The following is a 12,080-nucleotide window of genomic DNA, read 5'->3' on the forward strand; positions in this document are numbered from 1 at the left end:
TTATTGTCTATTGGTTTTTTTTTTTTATTAATACCACATCAATTTGCAGTTTACAGGAACCAAGATTTAAGCTCCTTAGGTGCTACTGTATTTTTATGTTGCACGCACATACACGCACAGTTTCATTAGTAATTTTTCATCTACAGGTTTAAAAAAAAAATCCTGCATGGCACAATTATCTGTCCAATTATCTAAACACAGCAGAAGCAAAACAAAAGATCTAAGTGTGGCGGCTTCCAGTGCAGCACGAAGTCCATTGGAGGGGAAGCCCTAAAAGACAATCAGTGTGCTGCCGTCCAGGGAGGGCAAAAGAGGAAGGAGAATGTATTCCCTATTATGACATGAAATCTTTTTAACAACTCAAAAGGGGACTTCAATGGAATAAGGCAAAGGACCCCTTACCTATCTAAATCCCTAAGTAATTTGCAAAAAGACCCAAAAAAGTGAAAAACCGAAAAACTGGAAAGAAAATTTCTTTCCACAGAATTGCAGTGCTTTGGGAGTGTCAAATATTGTAGCCCTTACTTTGAAGTCAGCAATTCATATTCCCCCTGGATTATGACTTCCAGTTAGGACTTGAAGGAATTCAGAGATAACCTTTCTTCCAAGTTTACTGAATTTTCATGTGGAAGGGGAGGAAGACACTATCAATCTCAAACAAGAATGAAAGATTCCCCATTGCCCTTCATCTGGTGTACATGAATTGTTCTGTTGCCAACACAATCTGACCTTGCCTGGTCACCCTTACTTAGGGGCTTCTTGGGAAGCTCTCAAAAGGGGAACCCAGGGCAATGGCAAAGGAGCCAAGGCATTTTTTCTGTCTGAAAATGAACCCTGAAAACATAGCACACAACCATAAACTAGTTGCAAAGCAGTTAAAACTCCATATGAACCACAAAATACACATTCCTACACTAATTTGTGGTCTATTAAGCACACACAATCTGCTCTCAAGTAAGCTTGGTTTTGGTCCTTAAGGTAAAAAAAGGATGAGCACAGTTAAAGATGTCGCCATGTGAAGAAGGAAGTTGTAGGAAAAAGAAAAAAACAAAAAAAGCTTTTCTGTGCTTTTGTAGTTCACCTCTTAAGAATGTCCCCTCCCCCGCCATGGACTGAAATAGGATTACAAAAACTCAGTGACTGAGAAGCCCACATGCAGATTATTTTTTTCTCTAACAAGTTTACAGCAGTGTACAGCAGTTACAGACATTTATTTCATAAGAAAAGTACAACCATATTTATTAAACTTGAGGGGAGGTGGATAGGAAGAGGGAGGAAAGCACATGTCCAAAAGAAATGAAGCAGACACCACCTTTCCAAATGGTGGAGCTTTTTATTTCCTAGGGATTAAGTGGAGAAGGAGTGGCCAGAGCAGTGTGCCTTTTTGACTCCCTTTCCAGTCCCATTTTCTGTTTCCAATCTTAATCATATGGCCTTCAGGGAATCAGGAATTATCAGTATTGCCTATTAAGTTCTTATTTGAGTTAAAAGTGAAGAAGAGGAATATTAAGTGTAGCTGCTCATTGTGGGGCAGGAAAATGGGATAGAAGGCTCAAAAAAACCCGCAGAAAGGAACCCCATTCCTGTCCTCAAATAATTTCTTCATAAGTTAATCATTATTTCTTAACTTAAAAAATAAGGGTAAAACTCTTGACGGCAAACTGTACAGCTAATACTTGGAAATTGGATTGAAGAACTGAAGAGAGAAGTTTTATCTCTTATTTTCCTTTACTTTCATTCAATCTTTTTCCTTTCAAGCTATAGGCAAAAGCTCCACCATCATTAAATGTACTGATTTATTGTATAAATTTGATTCTTTCCGGTTCTAAGATATCATTTGCTTGTTGTTGTTTTTTTTTTTTTTGTCCCAATTCTTTGCTTGATACTGAGGGTAAAGGGAAAGGAAGGGAGAAACACCAAATTAAAAACAAAAAGCTTGGAATGCAGGCTGAAGCTGACAAGGAGCATGTTCCTTCATAGTACAAGTAACAATGTTATAACTATTAAATGGTGTTTTAGTAACTGTTGCAGTCCTCATTTCCATGTGCTTATTCTGCCTTTTTTTTTGCAATTCCAGGGAGTTTTGCTTGGATCCTATTAAGGAAAGAAAAGAAAAAAAGGAGGTGAAAACAGAAAACAAAACCCTAAAACATATGCTTAACTGTGATTAAGGAGAAGGCAGTCTTTGACTTTGTAGAGCAATGTGAAAAACATTCTCCCATTTTCTTAGGGCTTACACTGGATGAAAAGAGGCAGGGGCCGAGTCTGGCCTGGGATGATGCCTGAGAGACTCCTAAAGATTCATCCTTACCATGCCTGCCTGCCTGTTCTCTTTCACTGCCAGAACCACCTCAATCCTTTACTGGGAGTTTCAAAGGGCAAGAGGGTAACTGACTATGTTCTACCCATTGGCAGTGATCAGGGGAGCAGATGAAGTTGCCTCTTATTTCTACGACTCTGATGTACAGATAAAGGAATGCCAGGACAAGTACTAGGCAGGACCACTGAGGAAACCAGGAGTCAAGGATCAAGGAGACATACCACATGCTTTCCATAAATGGTACAAACCAGAGCAGGGGACCAGAGCCAGCTAATGTTGGTGATTGAGGCATTAAGTCTAACATGAGACCATCTTTCACAAATCGGGTAAAATGATAAATATATATTGGTGCTAACCATCCTCACCTTGTTTTAGCTCCATTGTATACCTAAAAAAGGAAAAAAGCAGGCAAAGATCCTAGCATCAAGCTCTCTGGATGTGTTTACAGTTCCCTCTCGATAAAGTGGAAAAAGCAGTAAAATCTGGAGTATGAAAAGGGACTTGAGAGACACAAAGGGGGGTCAAATGTTTGTCGGTTTTGTTTCTTAAAAAAATATCTGAAAATTAGGAAAAATGTTAACATTCTACTTCTAAATGTTGGGTTCATAAGGGTTTGTATAAATAATTTTAAAAAGGCAAATAGCTCCTTCATTATATAGGGAGTCATTTAATTGGTTAAACAAAGGAAAACAGGGCTTTGGTAGTCTTAACTTGATAAGGAGTAGGCTTTGAACCTCAAGGAATTTATTTACTAAAACTTCTATTTCTGAAAAGGGAGAGAAGTATTTGGTTGAAAATTGATACATGTGAAAATCCATGAAGGTGGGGAGGCAACCAAGAACATTTAAAAGCCAGGTCAAACAGGAGCATGGTCCTGATTCCATGGATCCTTCTGCAATCTAAGATACAAAGGATGTTTTTCTAAGAAGCAGATGAAACATTTCTAGTAAAATAAACTCCATTAAACAAGGTTTTGTTTCAGGGGGAAAATTACTTTCTTTGGCATTAACATTTTACACAGGGGATTAAAAATAGGGAGAAAGATCACATTTCATCATGGCTTCTAAAGGTACTTACTTTTCAACAATTGACTTGGTCTGCTCCCGGGCGATGCCCACATAGTGATCAATCTGGGTCTTTAAGGAAGAAAAGTAATCTCAGTTGTGGCAACATATAGCTTACTTTGTACACACCATTCCACAATGGAAACATCTGTGGGCACTGAAGGATTCCTGTGATACCCTACAGTTAATGTTTTTTAGACACCCAGCTTTTATTAAGGGTTTTTATCAACTTTTTTTTTTTCTGAATAGATAATACATCCAAGTGATAAAATTCAAAAGGCACAATACAAGATAAAAAAAGTAAATCTCTTTCCTATCCCTCTTTTTCCCAGATATCCAGTTTCTCTCCATGAAGGAAACTACTCTTAGGAGTTTCTTCTAGGCACCTGACATAAAATTCAACTGTAGAAATGATGGTTATTAAAAGACTGCTCTGGACTTCCAATACCTTAAAAAATGAAACCAGCCAGAAATCTCCTAGGATATCTAATTAGGAAAAGGCAAATGCTTACCTTATACTTCTCGTAGACAATTGGAACGCTGAAAATGAGCAGTTCGGCTGTTAAGACAGAATCATGGGACACGGTAAGTGTAAATGTGAGACAGTCACAAAAGACAGATACAAGTTCTTCAGTATCTAATTCAGGGTCTCTAGAAAAACTATAGACAGGGCCATATGGAAAGCTGGGCATTCTCTTTACTCATATTCTTACCAATTACTTCAATGAGCACAGAGAAACTTTACTTGTCACCTTACCAAGAATCAGAAGGGTGATTCCATTGAAAACTGCACCAACGTAGGTCATCAGCCACATGAAAACTGCGAGCTGTGAATGCAAGATTTGGGTTAAGTGATGCCATTCTCCTATGGCTAGTTAAATCTGCAAAGTCAAGTGACATATGCCATAAGTTATTTCAAAATGAAGGCTCCTCCACTGTATTTTTTTTTTTTTAATTTTTTTCCCCCCACTATACATTTGAGGGTGGGTAAGGGAATTCTGTAGTTCTCTTAGGCGCAAAGACAAATTGTAACTGTTATTTCTGTGAATTACATTATCACTCTTTTGGTGTTAATTCTCCAGCAGGAGGAAATACCCCTTTCTACTGACTCATCCCCATTTTTATAGGCTGAATGAAATCGGTTTTTGCCTGATGAAATCCTATTTACTGCTTTTCCTCTGAATTATAAGCCAGCCAGCCACACCATGAGAAGCTGCAGAAGCAACTAACCTTCAAGGAGTCAACCAGATCTTCCACCAGAAAGAGGCGAATAATGAGTTTCAGGGCCTTATTGATGTGCACCATAGCAGCATTCACATAATTATGGAAAGCTTCCGAGGACAGAGTAATGTCTACATCCAAGTAGGCTCTTCCAGAAGAAGAAATAACAGTCACATATTTGACATGGAAGAAGATGTTTTTCAGTTAGCACAGCAGTTCTTTAGGGAATGAAATTGCCCCCAGGGGGTATTTTGGAAATCTGTAGGGGTATTTTGGTTGTCTAAAATAGATTATATTACCTAAGCAGATTATATTATTTAAGAATTTCATCTCAAAATGATAATGTGGTACAATAAAATATTTGTTAAAAAACAAACAAAAATGAGGCTGGGAACAGTGAATTTGATAGGGTAGAAAAGTAAGAGTCATTCGTCAGAAAAAGAAAGCTCTGGATTCTGTTCCCAGTTCACTATAGAATTGAGATATAACTAAGTGCTAACTTGTCCAGCTAATATTTATTGAGTGCCTACTGTGTACCAGGCACTCTGCTAGGTGCTGGGGATATCAGGAATCCTAAGACCACTTTTATCTTAAGAAGCCTACAGTTCTTGTAGGGGAAACAGAAGAGTAAAGGCACATTTTCCCTTTCTGTTTACTAAGAAAATACATACTTCTATACATAAAGGTTACAAGATATAGGCGTTTGAAATGATTAATGTAACTGAGTAAAACTCATTTTATAAATCCACAATGGTGTCATGCAAAAGGGAAAAAAATGTTAAAACATCTAAGCTTGTTGCAAAACAGCAAAATTTATGCACTTATTCATTCAACTACTGATTTGTTAAAACTATTATGCAATAGTTTTTTTTTTTGTTTTTTTGTTTTTTTAAATGCGGTACCGGGGATTGAACCCAGGACTTTGTACATGGGAAGCAGGTGCTCAACCACTGAGCTATATATGCTCCCCATCCATGCAATAATTTTTAATTCCATAATATAGTTTAAATTATTTCTTTTAATTTCACAAAGAGGAAATACCTGAGAGGTCATAGCTGGGCTTCTTTCCCTATGAGAAAAAGGTTTTTTTAAAAAAACTGCCATTTGTTAATGTTAAGATGTTTTATGGGCCAAGACTTTCAAGGGGAAAAATGTGAGAGAAACATCTGTTAAAGTTACAACACAATCAGAAAAGCTAGAAATTGGATTTTAGAAAACCCATGACCAAGTATTCATCAAGACTTGTCCTTGGCATTAAGAAAACTAAAGAAAAGATAAGGAAAAAGTCAGTAATAAAACCAAGAGCAAAAATATTTTTGAGTTCTGATATGAAATATTTTCAAGATAACAGCCTCAAAATAAGGATTTCAAAATCATTTCAAGGTTTAAATACATACTTGGGATCCCATCTAGATGCTCTCCTTTCTCTATCCTACTTAGGAATTTAGAGAGTCCTATTTGGTTTTGAAGTCTGTCAAAAAGTTCTTGGCTCATAACCTGGTCACTTCTTAAGGTGATCTCAAGTTCTCTACTTGATGGTTCATGCCATCAACCAGTTCATTACACCCCAGAATTCTTGGATCTGACCAGCTTCAGTGAAAACCTTTACTAAAATGTAGAAGATTTCTTGTGATATTTCTACTCACTTGAATGGATGGCCTTCATCTGACTTCTGTACAGCTTGGATGACAGACTTATAGACCCTGAAGCTGATCGTGACAGAGAGAAGAGCCAGAATGAGGTAAGAAACCACGCTGATGACACTGAAGGCTGCCAGTGAAAGCAGCATGATCAGCGTGGTGCCAAAGACAAAGCCAGTCTTCTTCACATCTCGCCAGAAAATCAGATCATGCACTGCCAAAAGAAAAGGGCACGTAAGTTTAAAGAACATCCACACATCACAAGGCCAGGACTATTCTCTGGCTGTGTCTTAAATATATGTGAAACATTATACTAGCACACAATTACAGGGGCAGCCCCCTTTAAGAGAATCTGACAAACGAAAATGAAATTATGTCAGGGATGATGATTCACACTGCAAAAAGTTCCTCTACAACATAGTTCAGTGTTCAAGATAGCTTTCCAGAAATCTTTTAGAAATGGCTAAAAGACAAGTACTCTGTGGTAAAATAAATATTTCAACAGACATGATAAAGAAATGTGGCAAAATCTTAACTGTTGACTAAATTAAGCAAACCATACTTATAAATTATTTGGGTCAACAGACATATAAAATTAAAGCTAACTTGAAATGCATAAACCGGAGTGGGGAGGGGCAAAAAAAAGCGAAACACCAGTCTCTATGTTAATTTGAAGATAACTCAGGAAAGATTGGTAGGGTGATCATATAATTACCCAAACCATGACACTTCTGAAAGTGAAAGGGGATACTGTTAATAATTATGCAAGGAGACAGGTGTAAGCAGGGACTGTCTCAGGCAGCTGGGTCATAAGGTTACAGACTTATCTTCTAGCTTAGACAATAATTCCACCATTTATTTTAAGGCAGAGCCCAGATCCTTTTATACTGTTATGCATATCGTGTACTGCACACCTCTAGGGCACTCCATTTGCTTTGTCGTCAAGCAGGTTTGAATATCTTATGGCAATTTTCCAGCAGATGGCAGTAAAGTGTCACGACTACATGGTGGCTTTTTCTAATTGCACAAAGGTAGCAAAGAGGCTCTTCTTCCTTTTGTTGTTGATTTAGTAAAAATGGACCAAGTCAATGACTAAGACAGCATAACTACAACTTTCATTTGCTTCCTGATAAATTCTCTTAAACTATCAAGTTTCTGCACATGAATGCTATCACGAATGCAGACTAAGGATGCTCAGTACAGAATACCAAAGAAAGGAAACTGGCATGGGCTTTGGAAACTTTTTCTTCTCTGATCCCTTGTGTAAAGAGAAGGATGAAAAAATGTGAAGAAAAGGCAGGAAATATGGTATTTGCCTAAAGTGTAAATATGAAACACAGACTAAGTTCTGGTGTTTATTTCATAATCAGGAAACCTGCAAGAAGTTGCAATGATTTGCTTCCATGAAATTTTCTTTTTTTTGTTCTCTTCTACTTTCATTCGTCGATTCCTACTACCTCAGTTTAGTATTTATTCAAACAGGAAATTTCCTATTCTGTTTATTTTTATTTTTAAAAGATACTTAAATTACATAAATTATATATAAAAAATGTAGGGGATTCCCAGATGCCCCACTCCCTACCCCTCCCACACTTTCCCACATTAATAACATCCTTCATTACTGTGGTACATTTGTTACAACTGATGAACACATACTGGAGCATTGCCACTGGATTGTGGATTATAGTTTACATCATATTTTAAACTCTCTCCCACACAATTTTGTAAATTATGACAAGATACATAATGGCCTGTATCTGTCATTTTGGATAATTCCATGCCCCGAAAATTACACCTATTTTTCCCCTCTCCCTTCCGAAATTCCTTATTCTTTAATGGGTTTTCTTTTCTTCCATTCTCACTCTTCTCTTCTTTTACCTTTTTTTTTTAAAAAAGATTTATTTATTTATTTAATTCCCCCCCCCTCCCCTGGTTGTCTGTTCTTGGTGTCTATTTGCTGCGTCTTGTTTCTTTGTCCGCTTCTGTTGTCATCAGCGGCACGGGAAGTGTGGGCGGCGCCATTCCTGGGCAGGCTGCTCTTTCTTTTCATGCTGGGCGGCTTTCCTCATGGGCGCACTCCTTGCACGTGGGGCTCCTGCACGCGGGGGACACCCTTGCGTGGCACGGCACTCCTTGCGCGCATCAGCACTGCGCATGGCCAGCTCCACACGGGTCAAGGAGGCCTGGGGTTTGAACCGCGGACCTCCCATATGGTAGACGGACGCCCTAACCACTGGGCCAAAGTCCGTTTCCCTTTTACCTAATTTTTAATAAGTGTCCACCATGTGCCAGGCAAGTGCTAAGAACTGGAGCATACAACACAACACTGAGCAAGGCAAACAAGGTCCTTACTATCCATGAAACTTACATTCGATTGGGGAAGAGAGGCAATGGATAAAAAAACAAATCAATTGTTTTCTTTTTTAAAGATTTATTATTTATTTATTTCTCTCCCCTTCCCTGCCCCAGTTGTCTGTTCTTTGTGTCTATTTGCTGCATACTTTTCTTTGTCTGCTTCTGTTGTTGTCAGTGGCATGGGGATCTGTGTTTCTTTCTGTTGCGTCATGTTGTTGTGTCAGCTCTCTGTGTGTGCGCCGCCATTCTTGGGCAGGCTGCACTTTCTTTCCCGCTGGGCGGCTCTCCTTACCTGGCACACCCCTGCGTGGCAGGGCACCCCTTGCGCGCATCAGCACTGCGCATGGGCCAGCTTCACACGGGTCAAGGAGGCCCAGGGTTTGAACTGCGGACCTCCCATGTGGTAGACGGACGCCCTAACCACTGGGCCAAGTCTGCTTCCCTCAATTGTTTTCTTTTAAAAAAAAGACTTATTTCCCCCTGTCCTGCTGTTTTTGTTGTCTGTGTTCATTTGCTGTGTGATCTTCTGTATCTATTTCTCTTTTTGTCTTCTCTTCTCATTTTTTTTCTCCTCTAGGATTCACCAGGACTCAATCCTGAGGAACTGTGATGTGGAGAGAGGTTCCCTGTAAGCTGCGCCACCTTAGTTTCTGTTTTTTGCTGTGCTTTCACCTTGACTCTCCCCTTGTCTCTTTTGTTGCGTCATCATCTTGCTGCGTGACTCACTAGCACGAGCACTGGCTTGCCATGAGGGTACTCAGCTCACCATACAGGCACTCATGTAGGCACTTGGCTCACCACATGGGCAATGGCTCACCGCACAGGCATGCTTTCTCTTTTTTTTTACCAGGAGGTCCCAGGGATTGAACCCGGGTCCTCCCATATGGTAGGCAGAAGCCCTATCACTTGAGCCACATCTGCTTCCCAAATGTCTCTTTTAACAGAGGCCCAGAAGAATATATAAATCCAGTGTGCTATAATGGGAAGAGTTTGTGGGCACACATGCACTAATTCAGATAGGTGGTCAGGACAAGCCTCTCTGAGGATATAACATTTAAGAAGAGCTATGAAAGACAAGAAGCTTGCCATGCCAGGAGCCTGGGGAAGGGTGTTCTAAGCTGGGTGAGGACACATATACAAGACTCTTGGGAAAATGAGGGGGCAAAGGTTGTTTGGCATTGTTTAGGAAAGGCTGGAAGATCAGTGTGGATGGAATGTAGTGAATGAAGGGGAGTGACATGAGATAATGTAAAAGAATAGCAGGGGCTAGATCATGGAGCACTTTCACAAAGTAAGATAACCTTGGATATTACTTCAAGTGTAATGGGAAGCCACTAAAAAATGTCAGAGTAGGGGAGTGGCATGATGATATGTTAAAAAAAAAGAAAAAGAGGAACATATGGTTAATTACATGTGTCAACTTGGCTAGGCTGTGGTTTCCAGATGTTTGGTCAAGCAAGCTTTGGCATGATTGTTACTGTGAGAGTATTTCATAGACAGATTTGTATCTATTGTCAGGTAACTGCATCTATAACCACCAAAGGAGAATGCCCTCAGCAATGAAGGGAGTCCCCTATCCTATCAGTTGGAGGTCTTAAAAGCTGGAACTGAAGATTTCAGAAGAAAGAACGAACTTTAGCTTCTACTTCAGAGAGGCAGCTTCTCCTGGGGAATTCAACTTCACTTTCATTAAAGTCTTCTACTTGTGGCCTGTTCTATGGAAGTAGGACTTGCCAGTGCCCACAGTCATGTGAGTCAAATTCTATACTACATCTCCTAACAGGGAAGCGAATGTGGCTCAAGTGACTGAACTCCTGCCTATTACAGGGGAGGTCTATGGTTCGGTTACTGGTGCCTCCTGAAAAAGACAGAAAGCTGGTGCAATGGGCAGATGCAGCAAGCTGACACAACGAGATGATGCAACAAGAGACATAAGAAGAAAAACATAATGAGAGACAAAACAAAGCAGGGAGCAGGGGTTCCTGGCGCCTCCTGAAGATGATGAGCAAGACAGTGAGCTGATGCGACAGGCAGGAACGGCAAGGTGATGCAATAAGATGACACAACGAATCTTAATGCAAAACATAAGATAAGTAAAAATTTAGAAAATTGTATAGTCTAAAATATAAACCACAATGTAAACCCAAATGTTACCTTGTTTGAAAGCTATTGTCTCAATATCTGTACATCAGTTTTCAGCAAATATAGTATGAATATGTAAAAAGGTAACTGCTGTGGAAGGGAAAAGGGTTTTATGTTGGATATGTGGGAGTACTGTATATTGTATATATGAATTACTGTGATCTAAAACTTTTGTGAAGATAAGCTTAATAATTAGGAAAAAGAAAAAGAAAGGACAAAGACACTGAGGAAAAGACGGAAGCAGTTGCCTTGCCAATTTGCATGCAGGGCAACACTTATTGCAGTGATGGAAGTCAAAACATCAAAAACAAAGCTTTTTGATTTTTAAATTTTTTGATATCCCAGTTTATTTTTACTTTAATTTTTCTAAATTTATATGTATTCCATATCTAACCTTTAAACTCATCACTATATTCCATTTTACTATTAATGGAACCTGGCATTATATTGGGCTTCAGTTTTGGAGAAGTTTTGGATCACAGAGAGGTTCAACAATGGCAGGGGAGGAATACTGGTGTGGGATGTTATTGACAGGGGACACATGGTTGGCAGGGAATTCTACAGGGCATATATCCAGGGTACATAAAAATGTTTAGATATTTTCACAGTGGTTACAATTAAAAACAACAACTGAGGGAGTGCTGAGTTCCTAGCCAGGGGAGCTCTATCACAGTCCCTAAAGGAACAGCAACAATCCCCCAAGTGCAATGGCAAAGACCAAAAAAGAAGGAAGGTCCAACAATGAGCCCTTGATACTAATAACTATGCTCGTAAGCCTGTGCACCTGAAATAAGAACAAGGCCTAGAGCTTCAGGGTGCCTAAGAGTTACCTCCTGAGAGCCTCCGTGTTGCTCAAATGTGGCCAGTCTCGAACCCAAACTCAGCATGTAATTGTGTTGCCTTCTCCCAGCATGGGACATGACTCCTGGGTATGAGCCTCTCTGGTGCTGAGGGATTACTACCAAGTACCAGCTGATGATGTAACTAGAAAATGGCCTTGAATAAAAGGGTCAACTCGGACCAGCAGAATATCTCAGGCTACATATAATACCAGGAGTTAAAAATGCTTTTTGACCTGAATAAAAGGGGGAAATGGAAAGGACAAATGAGTTTATATGGCTATGAGTCTCCAAAAAGAGCTGGGAGGTTATCAGAGGGGTTGCCCTTATGCACACCTCAGCAGAGTCCCAGAGATAGATAAAGTAGATACAACCCCAGGTATTGGTTCTTCTGAGGGCTACAGAGACCCACAGGTTCTACGGTCATGGCAGATGGAGTTCAGTGCCATATCAGTTGGCCCTACTTTGGAGTTTGTATTTCTGTGTGATGGAGCTGGAC

General features: G+C 39.6%; 1 protein-coding gene across 1 annotated transcript in view; it reads right to left on the bottom strand.

Moving 5' to 3' along the window:
* Window positions 1-3: 3 nt before the first annotated feature.
* RTN3 (reticulon 3) overlaps window positions 4-12,080 on the bottom strand; it is a 71,950-nt gene continuing 59,873 nt past the window's right edge. Inside the window, exons 4-9 of the mRNA XM_058305271.2 lie at window positions 6,252-6,459; window positions 4,615-4,753; window positions 4,142-4,211; window positions 3,897-3,943; window positions 3,398-3,456; window positions 4-2,094 (exon numbers count right to left, since the gene is read on the bottom strand). Of these exons, the coding sequence (XP_058161254.1) occupies window positions 2,049-2,094; window positions 3,398-3,456; window positions 3,897-3,943; window positions 4,142-4,211; window positions 4,615-4,753; window positions 6,252-6,459 (569 nt within the window). The 3' untranslated portion in view covers window positions 4-2,048. The remainder of the gene's footprint in view (window positions 2,095-3,397; window positions 3,457-3,896; window positions 3,944-4,141; window positions 4,212-4,614; window positions 4,754-6,251; window positions 6,460-12,080) is intronic.

This window comes from Dasypus novemcinctus, chromosome 10 (assembly GCF_030445035.2).
Source record: "Dasypus novemcinctus isolate mDasNov1 chromosome 10, mDasNov1.1.hap2, whole genome shotgun sequence".
In the NCBI taxonomy this organism is placed as follows: domain Eukaryota; kingdom Metazoa; phylum Chordata; class Mammalia; order Cingulata; family Dasypodidae; genus Dasypus; species Dasypus novemcinctus.